Source organism: Melopsittacus undulatus, chromosome 12, assembly GCF_012275295.1.
Source record: "Melopsittacus undulatus isolate bMelUnd1 chromosome 12, bMelUnd1.mat.Z, whole genome shotgun sequence".
Lineage (NCBI taxonomy): Eukaryota > Metazoa > Chordata > Aves > Psittaciformes > Psittaculidae > Melopsittacus > Melopsittacus undulatus.
In genome coordinates, this window is record NC_047538.1 from 13806575 (window position 1) to 13828234 (window position 21660).

Below are 21660 nucleotides of genomic sequence, written 5' to 3' on the forward strand. Positions count from 1 at the left end.
CTTATCCAGTGAGAAACTTGACTTGAAATTACCTAAACATGTTTATTATCATTGGAACATGAATCACTTGTGTTTAGTGTTTGTGCTTGAGTGCATGAAAAAATGGCCTTAGGAAGCAGTGCCAAGCTTGATAGTGCTGCTTAATTGTGTGGGTCTTAATGTTATTTTTCTCCCTTACTCCACCTTTCTCTTTATACTTGTGCTTCAGGTCTTTGGCCAGAAGAATGGTATGAAGGTGTGTGTGAAATTGCCACCAAGTCTCCATTACTCACATTTCCCAGCAAAGAACCACTTCGATCTGTTCTTCAGTACAATTCTGCCATGAAGAATGACACTGTAACTTCTGTAAGAATTAATTTCTTCTGTTATCTCCTTCATAGTGTCTGTCAATGTTAAATTATATGGTATCCATGCTATACTGAAATTGCACAATATCCCTTCAACCTGCCTTCTGTTAGTGGAAAACACTTATGACTTATGACAGCAGTGTACGTGTAACTGGCTTGGATTTAGTTTCACTGAGTGTTAATACTAGTGTTCAGAGTGGTAGCTACCCTGTTTTGATTAGGTGTAGAAACCAAGTCTTTGTGGAGATGGAAGCCTTTTAATAATTTTGCATCAGTTTTGTATCAGACAGTCAAAACTTGCACTGTTTAAAAGAAATCAGACGACTTTGGAAGGAAGCAACATATTCAGTCTTTCAGAGAAATATTAAGTGAACTTCTTCCCTTTTTATGCTCTGGGTTCGTCCTGGTATATTTTTTTCTTTCTAGTGTTTGCATGATAGATCTTGCCAGAGGATTATCTGTGGTAGCAGTAAAGTGGGTAGAAGAGTTGTAGCTTATGAAATGTCTTTGTCTGGCTCCCAAATAATACAGAAATCTGCCTTGTGCCTGGATACTTAGTTCTATGACATCAAAGAATAACACAACAGAGCCATGAAGTTTCAGAAACTGGACAGTATTGATGTTGATCTACCTTACATTCCTTTAGTGTAGGGATTGTATTTGTTCATTGGTATGGAAATTAGCATGTGCATGGAAATTAGCAGTTATTTCAGCAGGGAGCTCGACTCCGGTATTTATTTCTGTTTAATTCTGTATTTGAAGAATCATGACTAATACAGTACTTCCACTTCAGATAACTTCATGTATTCATCTCTAGGCTGAATTAAATGAGTTGCGGAGCACCATAATAAATCTGTTGGATCCCCCTCCAGAAGTGTCAGCGCTGATCAATAAGTTAGACTTTGCCATGTCTACCTATCTCCTTTCTGTTTACCGCCTAGAGTATATGAGGTATGGATATGCTTTTTCCTCTGATGAATTAAAAAATCAACCCAAAACCAAACCAGCCAACAAAAAAGCCCAAGTATGTATGTTCAAGTCAGAATTCCCAGACACTAAGACAAATCAGAATCAGTATTTTGGTTGAAAATTCTGAGAGTGGGAATTAATCTATGCAAAAATGCCTTTGAGATATTTAAAAATAGGATGGAATAATATAGGAAGGCCTGAAAAACGGAATCTCCTCTGTATAGGGACTAACAGAAGATGGACAAAAGGGTTCTTCAGAGGAATGTGTTGCAAGTGTAACTTCTGCTCTGCGCAGACTCTTGTGCTTGCACCTCTGAAGAGCAGTTGCCTGTTCTGCAGGATCAGTGTAATGTAGGAGCTGGGACATTATTGTGTAGTGCGTGTTTCTCCCCTCGGTACTGTGTGTTAGGTTGTGCTGGTCAGACGTACTGAATTCACAAACTGTTTATTGGGGTTTGGGTGTGGTTTTTGTTGTGGGGGTTTTTTGTTGGTTTTTTTTTTCTCCTTTGAAAGTGTATTCCTGCTAATGTGATATTTCCATCATATGCAGATTCAACAAATGCCAAAGCAATCCTAGCCAAAAATCTCTTCTTTTTGTAGGGTGTTGCGTTCAACTGACCAAGATCGCTTCCAAGTTATGTTCTGCTATTTTGAGGATAAAGCAATTCAAAAAGACAAATCTGGTAAGATTACCTGTCCAGGTTATCTTGCTGCTTGAGACATTTGGAAACTATCTCCAGACATGCAAAACTAAAACAAATCAAGCAATGACATAACAAAATGATTCATATTCACCAGGCTGCTGTTGCTTTGTTCTTGCCAAGAGCACTAGTTCTGTTTTGAAACAGCTTGGTTCAATGTTGGCTGAGTAAACATAAATGCTTTATAACTGCTAAGCATGGTTTATAAAGCAAATGTAATTCTGATAATCAAACCTGTCACCTCTCTCAATTCCTCAGGCATGATGCAGTGTGTGATAGCTGTTGCTGATAAGGTGTTTGAAGCATTCCTGACAATGATGGCTGATAAAGTAGGTTACATGGAAACTAAAACTTTGAATTTGTGTGAACATTCTCATTTAGTTTATGAAAGTATGCTTGTTTTTTTTCCTGAAAAGCTTCATGCTTCTCTTTGGCGTGCTTTTTAGCCTAAAACTAAGGAGAACGAAGAAGAGCTGGAGAGACATGCTCAGTTCTTGCTGGTGAATTTTAACCACATTCACAAAAGGATCAGGAGAGTTGCAGACAAATATTTATCTGGTCTGGTAGACAAGTGAGTATAGATTTCATTTCCCTATTCTCTTTTCACATTGACCAATCACTGATTACTTATGTAGTTGATGAAGACAGTCAAGTGGATTTCTTGGCTGGTACATCTGCTGAAGCATCTCCTTGAAAACTAACATTCAATAGTATTTTTAACTTGGGCTCTAAAACTCCTGCTTAAATGTCTGTGTCTGCTTAGTATTGCCACAGATGGAGTAAAGCAAAGTGCCCATGAAATAAATGCAATCTCAACTATGAGATAGCTGTTAGAGAGATTCTCACTCTGTATTGAACTAGGCTGTTGTGAGCCATGGCAAGCTTTGAGACTTCTGTACAAGCTCACCTGTGGATGTATACAGCTCTTTGAGCAGCTATATCGCTTGATAAAGTAATTTCTTTCGTCAGCTCTTCATGATTATTGAGTTTCTGAATTCTATCTTGCTCTAGATTTCCTCACTTGCTGTGGAGTGGAACTGTGCTGAAGACTATGCTAGATATTCTGCAGACACTGTCACTGTCTCTTAGTGCAGTAAGTTCCTTTTTCTTCCATAGAACTGATTTGTTTGTTTGCATTTATTTGATAGTTATTTGAGTTATTTTGGTTTTCTTTTATTACCAAGATAAAATTCCTATTTTAAATTCTGTGAAGAAGTGCACTTTCAACCCTCTTTCATAGGTAGTGAAACTAGTGCTATAAAGTTGACAGATGTGGTTCATAAAGTCAAATTTAGCATCAAGAATAAAACAGGATTACCAGTTCTGGGTTGTAATTGTAGAACTTCTCATTTGGAATAAAAATTTGGGAGTGTTTTTCTGACTTTTTTGACTTTTTCATTTGTGAGTTATGGTTGTCAGATTATAATCATAGAATCAGCTGTGATTCCAGTCTGTGCATGTTTATCCATATACCTTGAATTTATTGTATATTAATGGTTTAGAAGATGTAAGTGCTTTATAGAGTTTTATTTTTGTACTAAATGAAGAGGGCTTTGGATTTTTAAAATGACCTGTACTAAAAACGGAACTGGAACACAAACAGTTTGTTAGAGCTGTTCAAATTGACTTTGTCAGCAAATATTAGCAAAAAGGTTTGGTAAGTCAGGCTTCCTGCTTGGGGGAGAGTACTTCCTGTAGTGTTCAAGTGAAGCGATGAATTTTATCTTACTGACAGTTGATAATTACTTTTGTTTAGGACATTCATAAGGACCAACCATACTATGACATTCCTGATGCTCCATATAGAATAACTGTCCCTGACACACATGAAGCCAGAGAGGTAAGTGGTCCTCCTTGACTTATCAAAGACCAGAATAATGCCTAATTATGTCTTGGTGATAAATTAGTGAGCTATTCTTAATGGTCTTTTTTGAATCCTTCCCTAGATACATTTTTTTGTAATAAAATATGACACTTGATATTTGTCTTTCTGAATCTTTACTATTTTACTTGAGTCAGTTCTTTGCTTGTCAAGGGTAGTTTTAACAGAAAAGTTTAACTGGATCATGTTACTGCAGCCTACTCCCCACATTACTTGTTACACCATTAAAACCAGTGCTTCTTGTAAAACGTCCTGTATTTTACTGATAGTATTGATGCTCTCTAATTCTAGAGTATAGTCAAGGATTTTGCCGCACGCTGTGGGATGATTCTGCAAGAAGCAATGAAGTGGGCACCCTCTGTTACGAAATCTCATCTGCAGGTAATGAGCCTGCTTCTGTGAACATGGGGGTTTTACTGATCTTCAAAATGAGAATTCTGTGGTAGTTCTCATTTTTCAGGCTATCCAGGCAGAATTTTAAATTTCCTATTGCTTTAAGACTTCCTTTATTGCATTGCAGGGGATAATTAAAATGTTTTTATTCAATGTGACTTTTGATGTAGTCCAAACCTAAGTAATCTGAAAATAACACATTTATGAACAGTTACTTATCCTGGATTTACTTCAGAATTCAGAATTTGGTATAACAGAATCATCTGCCTAGCAACGTTTAATGCTGGTGCATTAGCTGAAAGTATCAGCTGGTGATCAGGATGTAAAACTTGCTTCTTGTTTCCCTCTTGGGAGGGTGTTTTCTTCTGTCATTATGGTTCTTTTAAATATGGAGAAACACTGCTACTATGTGAGACCACTGTAATCCACAGACTTAATTTGAGCATGGGTATAGTAAACACTGATGTGTGACAGAGTTCAGTGAAAAGCAGTTATATGACTGCAAGCAAATATTACAAAAGATTATTAATGATGTGCTAATAAAATAAATACCTTAAAGTGTTTCACTATAATAAAATGCAGGTGTCTGTTAATCTTTGGTGAGCAGTTGAAGAAGCTGTGTGGTCCAGGTTAGGTTAATATTGTGTCTAAAGGTGCCTGATCTAGTGCAAGGAACAGAATTTCTGGGGAGGCTGAAGATCTTGGACACTGCAAATCTACCTGAATTTTAGATTTCCTTCCCTAAGAAATGAACCTCAAGGGGTTTTAGCCTGACGTGAAAGGATAATTGGTTACGTTCCCTTCCCCCACGGAGTCTAAAGCACTTCCTTTTGTAAAGTTCTTTTTGTCAGAAGTGATTTTTTTAAAGAAGACTTCAGACTTCAAGTATCTCTCTTAATAACATGATCCTTGTCATTCCAAAATTGAAAGAGTCTTACTCTTGGCTATTCAGGAGGGTATTCAGAGGTTTTTACTGCCAGGAAAACAATGCCTTACTGGGATGAGTAGAGACAGCCTGTTTGTTGCCAGGTAATGTGTGTAATTAAGGTTCTGGTAGTTTGTGCTGATGCTACACTTGCTTATGAGCTGCCTTGTTTTGAAAAACAGTAGTTTTCCAGCAAACACTTCTTTCTTTCTGTTTGTCAGGAGTACCTAAACAAGCATCAGAACTGGGTGTCAGGCTTGTCCCAACACACAGGGCTGGCCATGGCTACAGAAAGTGTTTTGCACTTCGCAGGCTACAACAGACAGAACACCACTTTGGGCGTGAGTATTGGGCATGGTTCTTGTTTGTTCATTTGTGCACCTGTAGAGTTGTCATGCTCATTTTGTAACATTCAGTATGGCCACATAATATGGATCTTCTGAATCACCTTTGTTGTAGCACTTGAACATTACTCAGATACCTTATTTCTTTCCATCTCAAATCAAGGTGTCTGATAATCATGTTCTATAAAATACTGAAAAGTGAGATGGTAAAAAGCAAGAAAATAAAACTGTCTCTGGTGCTGTGTTTTCTATAGATTAATTCTAATGAGTTGAAAGAAGTATCTTTGTGAAAGGCTGAAATAAGCAGCTTTCTAGAATAGTAACATAGGTGTTGGGTGACTCCTGTTTGCTCTGAGTTTTACATAAATTCACTCAAAACAGTCTTTTGTATATTGAACTTTTAATGCAGTTCTATGCAGTTTGTTACAGTTAATTTTGCCTCATCTGTGGTTGTAATTTCTGATCTCCTGGAGAAACATCCAATAGTATCTGTTGTATTATCAGCCAGTTTGTTTTCTAGCAGCAGCTCTGAAACTGCCCTTGTGCTCAGCTTTAGCAGGATTTCCTTTTGGTTCTCTGTTAGTGTCCTTTTAGACACTGGTCTCTAAATGTAAATAGGATAAAGAACTCAGAGGACTCAGGAAAAGCAGTCAGTGTAGTTCCCTAAAGGAACAAGGTGAAAAAAACTGCTAGAATAAAGACTATGCTGGAAGAAATTGGAAACTTTACAACTGGAAAGGAAATAGGAGAAAAACTTTCTCATTTTCTTAATATGGTAACAGTATTTGCTTTCATTAGGGCCTTCCTGCATGTCAGCCGAGTGACAAAAGCTCTTTCAGAAAGCTCTCAGATTACTAGCAGTTTATTTTGCTTTATTCCCATGGACTGGACGTTGTTAATGAAAAGATGATAGTACTCAAATTTTATATCCAAGACATGTAATAAGAATAGTTCTTAACAGTTTATCCATTGCTGAGCCAAGCTGCCCATTAGCAGTACTGAAGCAAAGTGTTGCAGGAGTGTTGAAATTCTGGTGGGCTTGCTTGTAGTTTGGTATGAAATCCCTAATATAAAAAAATCATTTTACAATGTAAAGAAGCATTCTTTTTTTGTTGGTTTTGAGGAAAAACCTCTGACACGAATTCCTGAGTGCTTCTGCACATGGAAATGTGGATCACTAGTGCACTTCTTAAAGACAAGAACAAAATACTCCCTCTTCTACATTACTATCAGTTCAGCAAGCAGTTGTGTGGAGAGGGCAGAACCAAAATAGTACCTCCTCTCCTGTCTTCCTCCTTACCTGTTCATGAAAAGGGAGTAGCAGTGCCAGAGGTTCTACCCTGTTCATGCTTTGGTTTTGGTCTTTCAAATAGTATATCCAAATATGTATGTATTTCAAACTGTATCCATGGAATAAACACACGTGTTCCTTATTTAATTTTTATCAGTCCTGGTACTGTTGTAGTTAACAGCCCTGATACTATTCGGATTAATAAGCATAAGGAAAACTAAACTTAGAACATGTGAGATGATACAAAAAAACACCCCAACAAACCAAATGGCTGGATATGAACAGTGTAAACACCTCTATGTGGTCTGGTCATAGGCAACCCAGCTAACTGAGAGACCAACTTGTGTGAAGAAGGACTACTCCAACTTCATGGCTTCTCTTAACTTGCGCAACCGCTATGCAGGAGAGGTAAGTGCAGGATTTCTTGTGAGTGTGGAGGGTCCAAAGCTCAGCAATGGCTTTTCAGGGGGGTGGTGTCCCTTCCAACATACACTGCTGTATGGTTCTGTTATTTTAAGCGCCGACTCTAAATTTCTTCAAGATAAATGGTATAATTTTCCTAGGTTATTAAACAGATAGTTTTACTGTTGGTCTTTCAGAATGTCCTTAGATTGCAGATAAAGCTAAAGGTTTAGGAAAGTAGTAACAAAAGATGTGTCTCTTTGTGGAGTTCCTTAATCAACATGTGACCAATACCAAACTAGATTCCTAAAAATACTGTTCTCTGTTGAAAATCCTATTATCTTTTACAGGTTTCTGGAATGATTCAGTTCTCAAATGCTACAGGACGAACATCTGACCTGAATAAACTGATGATCAAAGAACTGAATGAATCTCTTGAATCAGGCCATGCTGAGTTTTACACCCAGGCCATGTTTAAGTTGACTGCTCTGCTAATAAGCAGCAAAGGTAATGAAAAGCAAATGGAGTTCTGCTTTCTGGCTGTGAAAGCCAAGATTAATAAGCTACAAAAACTATCCATATACAAACCCAGTATGCATCAACTTGAACCCAAACTGTGTTCTGGGTTTTTTCAATTAGGCTTATACTGGGGAAAGGCCTTCTTAAACTAGAAGCTATTTATTAGGAATTGAATATATATATTGTGCACACCAGTTTCATGCTGATGTGAAAAGTAGTTATTTATTCTGTTGGAGAAATCTGTGTGAATGTTTGTTTTCAGACTGTGATCCCCAGCTCCTTCATCATCTGTGCTGGGGACCCCTGCGAATGTTCAATGAGCATGGCATGGAAACAGCAATTGCTTGCTGGGAGTGGTTGCTTGCTGCCAAGAATGGAATAGAAGTGCCGGTAGGAAGCTGTTTAACTATTCTTTCTCTGCCCCTGCTAGGGGGGAAGACAGAAAATTTGAGAGATTCAGAGCTGTTGTTAATCTGTGTCAAGTAAGGATGTTAAATGTATTGTTAATCAATTTAGCCTGCCAGGAAATCTCTGTTCTTGTATTGTTGGAAGTCTGAGCACCCTCATGAAATGCGCTGTGGGAAACAGATCCTTCTCAGCAGCAGGAATTATACAGCAAAGGAAGTCTGTTAGGATCTCAGCTGTACAATTTGCTGCTGAGATGCCTGTGCTGCTCATGTATCAGGTTCTAAACTATCACAACTTGTAGAATGGTGTTTTAAAGCAAATTAAAATCAATGTCCCTCTTTATCACTCAGAGCCTCTGACATCTGGCATTGCACCCTTGCATAAAAAACACTCTTGCAAGTGTCCTAATCTTGTAAAAGCCTAGACCAGCTGTATTTTGTGAGGTGAGGGTGAATCTAATAGTAATAAAGCAACTCAGCATGCTGTAATGACAGCCCACACACAGCTGAGAAAGCTGCCTCTGGTAGTTGCTCCAGTTAGTGAGCACTAAGTGTTTCCCTTGCTGGAGATAATCATCCATCTAAATTTACTTAGGTCAGTTTACATGTACATTTCAGTATTTAACTTGAGAATCAGTTTAATTTGCTTTTTCTTATGCTTCTGAGGAATTTCTTTGCAATTTATGGAGGAGATAGATAAGCACCTTTGGTTGCTGAGTGCCCTTTCTATCAGAGGGTACTGGTCCCTAGAGTGAGTTCAGCAAAAGTGAATCTAATTCCCTCTGCTTGGTGTTGGAGGCAGTAACCTTTAGTAGAGCAGGAGGATGAATAGCACCAGCCAATCTAACAGTTCAGTCTTCTCAGCAAAATAGAGGGCTTGTCTGCTCTTGCTCTTAATCTTTCTGTTACCAGTTGAACCTCTCAGGGAGTCTTTCTTCCTTTCATAATTCAGGATGTGAATGAAACATTTCAGGTGGGATGTATAGACCTGTCTCTGCCTCTTCATTAATATTGCAGTGAATTTTAATTGATGTATTAGATTCTTGCGTGTTCTCTGGAGTAAGATTGTGCTTTACATATGAGAAGATGCTCTTGAAACAAGAAATACCATCTTCCTTTCTGCAGTTCATGCGGGAAATGGCAGGAGCCTGGCAAATGACAGTGGAACAGAAAGTTGGCCTGTTTTCTGCTGAGCAGAAGGAAGCAGATCCATTAGCAGCATCAGAAGAGAGCCAACCGAGGCCTTGTCCACCAGAGGTGACCCCACATTACATCTGGATAGAGGTGTGTATTTTGTCTGTAACATTGCACCTATGACAGTGTTGCAGTGAGGCTGCAATTAAGCTACTCTGCACTACAAGTTCTCATGATTTGGGAAGGGACTGGAGTCGTGCTGGTAGTCTGTCTGCCTCAAAGCCAGGAGACATGCACTTAGATGAGCATAATAATTGAAGGGAAGAAAGCCATTTGAAACGGAAAAGACTGGGAGAGGTTGAGATTTATACAGGTCAAAGGAGGCATGGTATGTCTGTCTCTTTCAGTTTTTGGTGCAGAGATTTGAAATAGCCAAGTACTGCAGTTCTGATCAAATAGAGATCTTCTCCAGCCTGCTCCAGCGGTCACTGTCACTGAACATTGGAGGGGCAAAAGGCAGTTTGAATCGGCATGTGGCAGCAATTGGACCCCGATTTAAGTGAGTACCTTTCAGTAACTGCATGGAGTTACAGCTGTACCTGTGGCTTGTATGATGTTGCATTGGTCACTGTTTTCGGAATGCCAAAACTTTCATTCTCTGTTTTGCTTCTTAGGTTGCTGACTCTGGGGTTGTCTTTGCTGCATGCTGATGTGGTTCCAAATGCGACTATTCGAAATGTTTTGAGAGAAAAGATTTATTCAACTGCCTTTGATTATTTCAGGTACTTCTTTCTTTGCAACTTTTCAGTGAAAACATGTGTATGATTTCCTGAACCTTCATGATACTTCAGAGCAGCACCTGTCATTTACGTCTAGTGATTTAAATTCTTACTTTCCTTTTTTTGCCCATTTTAGCAGAAACTTTTATTTTCCTTATGCTTTTGTGCAGTTCATAAACCATCTCAAAGAGGCTTAGATATAAGTTCCAGTTTTTATGTGTGGTTTATATATAAAGTAGTATCTTCAGAAATGTTTCTATTCTGTTTTTCCTTATTTTGGGAGTTTGTTCAATGCTCAAAACTGTACCTAGATTTATAAGACTTAAAGAATTAATTGTTAACAGAGTGTGTGGCTAAAATACAGTTTCACTGTTTGAAAATCCACATCCAAACTGAATATGATAATTTCAACATTTGACATGGGCACCACAGAAAATAATACAATTGATAGGAATGTCTGAATGTGAGGTCAGTCATAATACTAGATTTCAAATAAATCCAGGCTGCTGCAGGCTGCTACCTTTATTTTTAGTTTTAACAGGGAGCTTGTACTCTTCAGTCAGGCATAATAAAGCCATGAGGGTAAAACATAGTGATGTGCAGCTTCATCCTTGTAGATTCTGGTCAGAATAAGAAAGATGACTTGCTTAGATTTGTGTGACATTTGTTTGGTTTTCTTTTCATTCAACTTCACATTATTTGTGTAATTTCTTCCAAGTTGTCCCTCGAAGTTCCCTACACAAGGAGAGAAGAGGCTTCGTGAGGATATCACCATATTGATCAAGTTTTGGACAGCAATGTTCTCGGACAAGAAGTATCTGACTGCCAGCCAGCTTGTGCCACCTGGTGAGGTCCTTTAGGGGCTGTTTCAAAGACTTGTTGTTTCTTTGGTTGGCTCCTACATCAGGTCTGTGCTCTGTTGTTAGATAATCAAGACACCAGGAGCAACCTTGATATCAACGTTGGATCTCGGCAGCAGGCTACACAAGGATGGATAAATACTTACCCTTTGTCCAGTGGCATGTCAACCATATCTAAAAAATCAGGTATCTTCTTGATTGCTCATTAAAGCCAGTTTCATCGCAGATTTTATATGCAGATGTTGCTTAAAGTTAATATTTACCTTTAATATTGGGCTCATGTTCTTCTGGCAGAGTATTTAATTACCAAACTCTGGAGAGGGGGCAGGAAAAGCCTCACTGGTAGCAAGGGGAAAGTTTTGAAGTTACCTGGGTGTTTCTAATAGAATATTAAATTCTGTACTACAGAAGAAGTAAGGCTGGAGGTCAAGTTGTATTGAAAACCTGTAAGGAAATAGCTTGCTTTGTGCAAACATGTCCCTAGTGCGTTTTGGGGCAGCAGAGTGACGTTAGACTGTGGGCTGTGTTTTGTTATGGTTGTAAACTGTGTGCTCTTTAGTCTAGTAGGCTGTCATGTTTCTGAAGTGAATGCAATACTGGTTAAATTGATATCCCTGTAGCCTGTTGTACTCCATATATTCAGAGAACAGCTGTACAATGAGTAGCTTCATGCTGACTTTCTGAAGTCACTCTGATCTAAATTTGCAAGTGTCCTGTGGTTATTTGGTTCTTATGTGTTACTGTTGCCAGGGGTGGGCAGTCTGAAAGCACCATTTAACACACTGAACAAAAGCCACTGAAAACTTCTTTATCCTTTTCTCAAGGCATGTCTAAGAAGACCAACAGAGGTACGCAGCTACACAAATACTACATGAAGCGAAGAACATTACTGCTCTCATTGCTGGTAGGTCATCAGATGAATGAAGAAACTACATGAATTTCTAAGACCCTCTTGTTGTTTTTGCAAGATACATAAACTAGAGTATGAAATTGGGAGTGCTTTTCTTCTTCCAGAAAACATTATCTTTTCTGTCTGCTTCCCTCAGGCTACCGAGATTGAACGCTTAATCACATGGTACAATCCACTGTCTTCCCCTGAGCTAGAGCTGGATCAAACTGGAGAGAGCAGTGTAGCGAACTGGAGGTCTAAGTATATCAGTCTTAGTGAGAAGCAATGGAAGGATAATGTAAATCTGGCTTGGAGCATTTCTCCTCATCTTGCTGTACAGCTGCCTACCAGGTGAGATATTTCAAAAGAAAGAATTGATGTAATTCCTGCTGCTGTAGCAGCTGTCTACTTACACTTTAAGTACTGATGGCACTTGCTCATATTTACAGCCCCCTTGCATACTGCCAGAGCTGTTTGAGACCTTTGAAATGAAAAGAACTGGATTACTTAACATACTCATTTTGCTCAGGCTCTAGTGGAGTGCAGCTTGCTTTCCTACTACCCATTCTTTGCTATCACTTAGATGGTGTTTTGTTCAGAAGAAATCATGTTTGTTTTTTAGCAGGCATAGAATTTAAACAGTGATTGAAAGTATCTTTGAATGAAGTGTTCTCTAGCTATGTATTGGCTTGCATTTTAGTAAGCATTATAGGAGAATTAGCATAGTTGGCTCCAGACGGGAAAGGAAATTCTTTCCCCCTTACAAAAGTGATAGTTTTTGCCAAGTAGAGTTCTGCACACTGGTGTCTGTAGAATCAGACAGTATATTTCAGCCAAAAATGCAGTAGTGCACTAAAACACTAGTGGTTTATACAAAAGCATTGGATAAGAACCAGTTGCTCCTAAATCCTCTTTTTTTCAGCATGTTGGTCCTTCATTGTGCATTATTTCATAGTTGGACTATTCGTTTATTAAGCACATTCTTCTCTGCCTTTTGCTGTCCTCATCTTCACATAAATAGACGAGGCTGTCAGAATTTTCTAATAATGTTACTGTGTTCTTGGTTACTCTTAGATTTAAGAATACTGAAGCTATTGGAACAGAAGTAACTCGTCTGGTTCGGTTGGACCCAGGAGCTGTCAGTGATGTTCCTGAAGCAATAAAGGTACTCATGAATATTTATACTGTTACAGGGCCCAGTATGTCCACTTCTTTCAGATATATTGGAAAATACAGTCTTTACTTAATACAGTGTATGTTCTAACTGTAGCTCTGTAGGAGAGAATGACAGGACAGCTGTGGAAATAGGGTGCTGAGGCAAGAGCCACAGCAATAAGAGTAGGTAACTAGTTAGTTAATGGTACATCTTGCTCCTGGGTATGTTCTCACCATACACAAAATGTCTCAAAGCTCATCACTTGCAGTGCAGCCACCATTTCTGTTACTTTTGCATAATATGGCAAAGACCACTGGACTGAGTCATGGTGCGTGGTGCTGCTGAAATTATTTCAGGCTGAATCTGTGCTGCATTCCAAGAGGCCCCTTGAAATGGAGGAGACTCATCATGCTGATCTGCAGTGAAGCACTGTAGTTATGTGAAGGACAGTCTTGTCAGAGCTACATACTGTACATCACCTGTAAAACAGATGACAGAAAAACTTGACCTCTGACTCATACAAAAGGGCTCATCCTTTCTTCTTCCTCCCTGTGCTAGAACTCCTGTATTGTGCTTTTAGTAAAATGACTTCACTAACTTTGTGTGGTGATCTGGGAGGTGAGGGGGTTCCAACAATTTGTTTTCCATGGGAAAAAAATGCTTTAGATAAAATAACTGTGGTTTTGTAAAATAAAGTGTACCATGTTTTAGTTCCCCTGCTATAGGAAGCTAGATGATAGCATTACTGTCTGATGTATACTACCCAAATATTATTGGGTGCTATAAACTCCTAACGTGTCTGACCTGTTTTTTCAGTACCTGGTTACCTGGCATACAATTGATGCTGATGCACCTGAACTCAGCCATGTTCTGTGCTGGGCACCAACAGATCCACCAACTGGCCTTTCCTATTTTTCAAGCATGTATCCACCTCATCCTCTAACAGCTCAGTATGGGGTTAAAGTCCTGCGATCTTTTCCTCCGGTAAGACTAGTTCCAAGAGCGCCTTAACATTGTGAGTAAAGGTTATGGCCACAGGTTTTGTTTTAATACCACAGGGAGACGTGTATGCCTAATGGGCACACCACATTTCAGAATGTAAATAGATTAGGATGAAAATTTAAAGTTGATTGTCCCTTGTGATCCTGGCTTGTATACTTGCAACTCTTTTGTTGTAAATCAAACTAAACTGAATTCTTCAGATTGCCATTCTCAATAGTTCCTTTTGAATCTTCTCTGAGTGGAAAGGTATTTTGTCTAAAGCAGCAGAAGGCTGGATTTTCAGCACCTGCCAGACTTGTACTAGGACTTGTAGTAGGATTGTAAATATGTGATTATTAAAGATATTTTAGGAGGGAGTAACTGGATGGAAAAATACTTTGATTTGACAAGGAGACATATATATATAGTTTAAAATAAAGAGGAAGTGGTATTTTGTTCATCATCTGTGCATGTGACCTGTCTTCCATTCCAACTAATAAAACAATAACAATAAAACCCCTGCCATCTTTTCTTTTTCAGGATGCCATTTTATTCTACATTCCACAGATTGTGCAGGCACTTCGGTATGACAAGGTGAGGACACGAAACAGCTGCATATGAACAAAACAGATTTTTAAGGCAGCTTTTAGACTTGAAACTGCAGGTCAGACAAAATTTAACCTTAAACTATATCTAATACATAGAAGAAAAATTATTGTCTCTAGAGGCTGGCTTGCTTTGGATACACCTCTGATATGAACAGGTAAACTTGAGAAACCAGAGGCTGTGTATCTAAGGAAAGAGATTTTGTTAATGCAAAGCCTAGATGAGGATTTTGATTAAAGCTTTTGAAGGTCTGCATGAGCAAAGCAGTAATAACATTAAATTACTATCCTCAATCATTTTGCTGTGGAGCTAACCAGAGAAAACATGTATGGGTGTCTTTTGCTCCATCACCTATGTGAATTTCAGAACTTAGTTTCACCTTGCAGAAGCCAGAAGTAAAGCTTGTCAGCTAAATGCAGAGTTCGTTAATGTAAGATCATTGTTATCTGCCCACTGGGTATGTGAACTCTGGTCAGTGCATTACTTTCAGGTGAAGACATCCCCAGCGGGTAGACTGTATATAGCTATTCTTTGAGAACTTTGCATAGATAAGTATCTTCTGCAATGCAGAACCTGAACATCAGACATCTTGTCTGTTAATATCAGTCAAATATAGAAATATCTACAGACTACAGAAGTAGTTGAAAGTAGAGGAAAGGGAATGCAACTTCCGAAATACACTGTCATATTTCAAGAGCCTTTTTAGCAACATGAATCAGAGAGCACAGTTTTTCTTTCCATCCATTAAATATTTTAAGTGTTTGAAGAATAGCTATTAGAAGCAGTAATATTGAGTCTGCTAGAGCTGCTATGATCTTTGATCCTTACTGGACTGGATATGGTTGCAGATGGGTTATGTCAGAGAATACATCCTGTGGGCAGCTGCCAAATCCCAGCTACTGGCTCACCAGTTCATCTGGAACATGAAAACTAATATCTACCTAGATGAAGAAGGACATCAAAAAGATCGTGAGTGCTTTAAAATACAGTCTAGCTTGATTCCTTTGTCTCAGTTCAGACTAAATCTCCTTCCTGCTTCTTTCTTGGCAGGAGGAATCTTTGTAGCTAGGAGCTTTTTTCATGTGTAGCAGCAGGGCCCATTCTGTAGAAGCATTTGAACTGACAGAGTCCATCAAAAGATGTGGCAATGTTTGCATCAGGACTTTTTTGGTTTTTAATATTATCCAAAGGTGGTTATATCCATATAATTTAGCTTTCTGAAATAAGCTGCTCACAGAGGTGCTTCCTTTTCCACATGCAGCTGACATTGGGGAACTTCTGGAGCAGCTAGTAGAGGAGATAACTGGTTCATTGTCTGGCCCAGCCAAAGAGTTCTACCAACGGGAATTTGATTTCTTTAATAAAATCACCAATGTTTCAGCCATTATCAAGTAAGTATTGTACTTTGGAAATTGTCCTCTTTTGGGTCTCACTGTTCTGGTAATTGCCAGTGTCCTGATTAGGAGGCTGAGTTGTTTTTAAGGGTACTGGGGTAGTGTTTGCAGGCAAAAATAATTACTTATAAGGAATGATTTTTTTTCTTTAATGCAACTTAAGAGTTGTAGAATGAAAAGGCTCATTTTAGTTTGACTTTTGGGGATAATTTGTATCTGTCATGATCTCAGTGCTCATGCTTTGAGCTAGCAGTCCATCTGGAACAGCTATAACTTTAGAAGCAGATGATTCTAAATTTGAACACATCGTGGTTGCTAATAGTGGAATGAGGATCAAAAAACCTACAAAACCAAAAAACCTCAAGGATAGGTAAATGGTTTTACCTTCTGTTAAGACTCCATGGAATTCCTGTTCCCAGAGAGATTTCACTGTGCAGAGTAATACAATGACAGTTGTTCTTTTTGCATATCTAAGTTCTTTTCCTTCATTCCTGAACTGTGGTTAGGGAGAAAGATTTGATGCCATAAAAATGGAAGTGTTGATCTCTTAAAATGCGAAGTCCTGCCCATTGTTGACTGTAAAGACTGCAGTAGGATATGAAATTTAACTATTTATTATAAAGCTTGCCAGTGGATGGCAGCAGCTCAGCACACAATCTCTAAGACTGTAAATGTAGTTTCATTGTGTATTTTTAAAACATTCTCTGGTGTATAAAAGTATTTGAGAGTCATATAAAATGCATTTCATGGAACATACCTCATTTAAAGTGAAGCTTTGCAAACCACCAGTGTAAGGACATCAGGCTAAAGGACACTTACATCACAGAAATCAAATATTAGGCCTTCTCTATGAGCATGGTAAGATGTTTTCACCCTGTCAGGATGGGTTTAAATGGTGGGCTTAGGATCTGAGTATCTTTCTATTTAGAATAAAATCAATCCACTCTTTTTTTGTATCAAGTTATAATTAAGTAACTGATAATAATTGTTTTGCAAGCACTGCATTTTGCACCCCAGCCTTAAAATGAACCTGCTTTTGCGCATCTCTAATGTAAAGGCAACACAGAGAAGATGCTGTTTGCTTTGTAGATGTTACAAATGAATAAATTTATCATGTGCAATGATTTCATTATCTTAACCATTTTGTTGCTGCTTCACTAATTTGCTGCACTGCTTAAAACTAGAGCATAAGTAATGCCTTTCAGTTGCATGCTGCTACACCAGGTGAGCATGCAATTGCGTGACTGACTTCAAAAGACAGTTAACACACGTGCCTGTGCAATTGGGTTATTGTATGTACTCATTGTTCACCATTTTAGTAATCATCCAGTTGACACCTGCAGTGAGCAAATTGGACATGTAATTGCACAGACATTTTTCCTGGCTTGTCTTTTCCACTTAGCAATGTTCTTATTCTAGAATAAGTTCCACAAAGAGACTTATATTTTTATAACTATAGTGGTGCTTACACAGTTAGTCATGCAAAAATTTCTGTATGAGGAGCAGCCTTCATATATTTCAGTCTCGTATCTTACACTGATTTGCTTTGTCAACAAGCTGTATGTCAAATGAATGTTAAAGCTATGAAGCAAAGACTATAACCATCATTAAGATAGGAAGTGTTCTGGTTAGGTGTTGAGCCTGTAAGTTCTCTAGAACTGGTGCAGCAAGAGATCTTTGTCATTACAGGAAGAAACATTTTTAGTGAAGTTCATGTAAATTTGAAACAAACTTGGGGCTAGTACATAGAATAATATATAGTATGCAGATAAATAATATATCATTCATCTTTCCAGACCATTCCCTAAAGGAGATGAAAGAAAAAAAGCTTGTTTGAGTGCTCTGTCTGAGGTGAAAGTGCAGCCTGGTAAGAAGTGATTTTAATCATAGGATACAGTGGGCTTTTTGCATTCAACATGAGTACTGTATTTTCTGCAAGCAAATCTGGAAATACCTGCAGGTGGCAGCTTTCAGTTTTGGCACTGGGGCTGTTCTGTTACAGTTGGATTGTTTCTCTCTTAAAACAATTCAAATATTTTTACCCAGTAACTTCTATATGGCGCATCAAAACTTGCCCAAGAGCAAGTTAGATAATTCACATCGTGGATTAAAGTAGAAATGTATGTCTGAAGTGAAAAGATAAATAAGCTCTTTTTCTTTGGGACACCTTTTTTTTATTTTAAAAACATGGGGCACTTTTGAGGAGTTATGTTACCTCAAGAACGAAGTGTGTCCAGTTCCTTTCATTCTTCTTTTACTCCCAGCAGGCATTCCCTTGAACGTCATTGTGTGAAAGTCCTTTCAAATCTTGAACATAGGTTTCCCAGTCTGAATCTTCTCTTTAAAATGGGGTTTGATGAAAGCTTTTCCTGATCTCTGTCTAACAGGTCTTAATTCTTCTACCATGTGTTGGTTGCTAAGAGCCCTCCCCAGTGCAGTGGGACATGCTGCCACATCTGATTGTTGACTATTATAAGAGAAGTCCTATCTGTACATTTCTGCAGGATTAGGTCAAAATTGTGTTCTGTTAGTTTCTGGCAATCACTCACTAATGAAAAGGAGAGACTGCATCCTTTCCTTCCTGGCTCACACACCATCATCTCCAGTTTATCTCTAACATTTTATTTAATCCAGAACTATATACTGAAGTTACAGATGCTAGCATCAGTTAATCTCCAAGTTGCATTGCTAAACTAGCCAGTGGGTTTGTTCTCAACTGCTTGCTCCACTTTGCAGGCTGTTACTTGCCCAGCAATCCTGAAGCTATTGTTCTGGACATTGATTACAAATCAGGAACTCCTATGCAGAGGTACCTTGCTCTTGTTATATTCTCCCATTACGTTAATTCATGATATGTTGGTATTTTTTCTATAAATCCTTGTTTGGCTAACTTGCACTCATTATCATCTTTGGTCTTTTCACAATTTAGTGCAGCAAAGGCACCCTACCTGGCCAAATTTAAAGTGAAACGATGTGGAGTTAGTGAGCTCGAAAAAGAAGGTTAGTAACTGCATCTTAAATCATCAACACCACTAATTAAGAGTCAGCAATTCCTTTAAAATTGCTCTTAGTGACCTGTAAAGCAGCAGGAAAATTATTTTCATGTTGAATTTTATCTGCTGTAATTCAGCTCAGAAATAAAACTGCATCAAAGGAAAAGAAATTCATTAAATCCATTTTTGTTTCAATTTTTTCAAGTCTCAGGAAGCAGACCACATAGTACTTGTAGAAAGTTTAACAGTTAGTTTAGACTAACAGCAATTGATTGTCTTTCCCTCTCTTTTAGACTGTAGCAAATTCCAGGATTTGCCATTTTTTTCTCATAATAAATTCTGTTGGATGTTCTAGCTGACTAACTTAATGCAATTCAGGCATTATCAGGTAAATCATGAACACTATCTTGATATGTTCCAGTTCAAGTAGATAAAGGGAACTATCTTATGGTATTCACTTTATGAGGCAGGAATACCTTAGTGCACCTACAGCGAAATGCGGTGGTTTTGAATGCAGAAGACTTGTCTTGGTAGAAGGTTACTGAAGTCCATGTCTGGGTTTTGCTTTGTACTCTTCTTGCAGGTCTGCGTTGCCGTTCTGATTCCATAGATGAAAGTGCAGAAGAAGGGGTGGACAGTAAGAAAATCTGTTGGCAGGCAGCTATCTTTAAAGTAGGCGATGACTGCAGACAGGTACAAAGCTTTTGGGCTTTGCAGCTATAAAAGACAGATTTGTAGGTGGTAATACATAAGAAGAAAATCATTTAAGTATAGAAATACTTTTATTTGGAATTTTGAGAGTCTCCACTAGTTACGAACTGAGGGAAAGAACTGTATTGTACCACTAGAGAAATTCTGGCCATTCTTTTAAGACAGTTTACCATGACTTCAGATTCTTTTTCAGAGCTTATTTTCTAATTGCACTATTGGTAACAGAGCAGTGGTTTCCAAGGTGGTATCTTGTACATTGAAGTTTGATTGGTTTTGATTAAGAGGGAATGCTAGCTGTTTCCCCTGGAGTTATTAGTAGCCCTCTTATTAAAGAGTGATGGGATAGTTTGTTCCTCTTAGGTCAGCAGTTAAGTCCTCAGTGTGGCTTGCTACCTACTTAAGCAACATTTATCTTTACCCATTTTGATTTCCCCGAGAGCCACTGTGCATGCACAAGCACACATCTGCAGACCTGCTGGGCTAACTTTAATGTTCACTTCAGAGTATTTTTGTAATCCTAACTTATGATCCATAACCCCTGTAATGCCTGTGCAATTTTTTTCTTGTATAACAGGACATGTTAGCTTTACAAATCATCGATCTCTTCAAGAACATATTTCAGCTGGTGGGCCTGGATCTTTTTGTGTTTCCATACAGAGTGGTGGCCACAGCTCCTGGGGTAAGTACAATTAACTGTATGGCTCTAGAAAAGAGTTCCTAATTAAAAAGACCTTTTCTTTCAGCAAACGTAAAATTCCCTACTTCAAGGAAATACTGCCAAATATTTGGAGCACCAGCAACAAAAAGAGTTTTTCCTCTCCTGCTTCCCACTTTCTAAAACTGATGGCTCTGAAGTTTTGCTGCTTGTGGTTATTCATGTTTGTTGTTTGATTTTTGGGGGCTACATTGTGCAGGTAGTGGAAAGTCACAGTTTGCATGGAAATCCTAAAAAAAATGGGTGTACTTTTTTATCAGCAAACTAGAAATTCAGTGATGTGTAGGCTTCCCACATTTCCCAGAGGACCTGTATGACTGCCAAGAGCCATGAACAAAATATATTTTGGGAGCGTGCTTTACAGACCTGTTTCTCCTCTTCCCCTTCAGTGTGGTGTTATTGAATGCATTCCTGACTGCACATCCCGTGACCAGCTGGGCAGGCAGACAGACTTTGGGATGTATGATTACTTTACAAGACAATATGGAGATGAGTCTACCCTTGCATTCCAGAAGGTAAAATATCAGTTGGCAAGAACAGCAAAATCTCAACTGAGAAGCATTCTAGCTGTAAGAAATAATGTCAGATAATTGGATAACAGCTATCATGATGCTGTATTTGTTTTCTGATGCTGATAATCCATTTTTAGCTATGAGTGAGTTAGCTAAAGAAATTATTGCAGCTGTAGATGTGTGAAAAGTATCATTGAACATTGCTTCAAACTAATCATGAGTGAAAAAAAAAAACATTGTTCAGCTGTATTTGCTGCTGGGATGAGACTTAAATTCTCTGTGTTCCTCTGATTTTGTTTTATCTTCTTATTTGCATAGGCTCGTTATAATTTCATCCGCAGTATGGCTGCATACAGTCTTCTCCTGTTTCTGCTCCAGATTAAAGACAGGCATAATGGCAACATCATGCTGGACAAAAAGGGACACATCATTCATATTGGTCAGTGATGCCCACATTCAGATTTCACTAGTTGAATTTTCCTTCTGCTGTGAAGTATTGCTCAGAGAAGACAATAAGTCATTTCTGTTTCCAATCTATATTCTGATTTCAGGGTTTATAAATATACATGGGATTTTCTTTCATGCCTGTTCAGTATTGTGTGTATATTTATGTTGGCTTCTTCTGTGTAAATGTAGCTTTGCAATGTTTTACCAGCTTCAGAAAAGTATATACACGCATATGTATGGATTGTACGCGTATATGTTCTTATGCATGCATATGTATGTATATGTATGTACATAAATGTATCT

General features: G+C 38.4%; 1 protein-coding gene across 1 annotated transcript in view; it reads left to right on the forward strand.

The window, feature by feature from the left end:
• The window catches only part of PI4KA (phosphatidylinositol 4-kinase alpha), a 54235-nt gene that overhangs the window by 27196 nt on the left and 5379 nt on the right, over positions 1-21660 (forward strand). Inside the window, exons 20-50 of the mRNA XM_005147759.2 lie at positions 209-345; positions 1165-1298; positions 1917-1999; positions 2276-2346; positions 2464-2588; positions 3029-3110; positions 3774-3857; positions 4191-4280; positions 5439-5558; positions 7168-7260; positions 7605-7761; positions 8036-8163; positions 9306-9464; positions 9722-9873; positions 9989-10096; positions 10812-10939; positions 11020-11139; positions 11778-11857; positions 12000-12193; positions 12917-13007; positions 13815-13982; positions 14520-14573; positions 15434-15554; positions 15847-15976; positions 17776-17846; positions 18716-18788; positions 18909-18979; positions 19556-19665; positions 20258-20362; positions 20788-20913; positions 21229-21349. Of these exons, the coding sequence (XP_005147816.1) occupies positions 209-345; positions 1165-1298; positions 1917-1999; positions 2276-2346; positions 2464-2588; positions 3029-3110; positions 3774-3857; positions 4191-4280; positions 5439-5558; positions 7168-7260; positions 7605-7761; positions 8036-8163; positions 9306-9464; positions 9722-9873; positions 9989-10096; positions 10812-10939; positions 11020-11139; positions 11778-11857; positions 12000-12193; positions 12917-13007; positions 13815-13982; positions 14520-14573; positions 15434-15554; positions 15847-15976; positions 17776-17846; positions 18716-18788; positions 18909-18979; positions 19556-19665; positions 20258-20362; positions 20788-20913; positions 21229-21349 (3486 nt within the window). The remainder of the gene's footprint in view (positions 1-208; positions 346-1164; positions 1299-1916; positions 2000-2275; positions 2347-2463; positions 2589-3028; positions 3111-3773; positions 3858-4190; positions 4281-5438; positions 5559-7167; positions 7261-7604; positions 7762-8035; positions 8164-9305; positions 9465-9721; positions 9874-9988; positions 10097-10811; positions 10940-11019; positions 11140-11777; positions 11858-11999; positions 12194-12916; positions 13008-13814; positions 13983-14519; positions 14574-15433; positions 15555-15846; positions 15977-17775; positions 17847-18715; positions 18789-18908; positions 18980-19555; positions 19666-20257; positions 20363-20787; positions 20914-21228; positions 21350-21660) is intronic.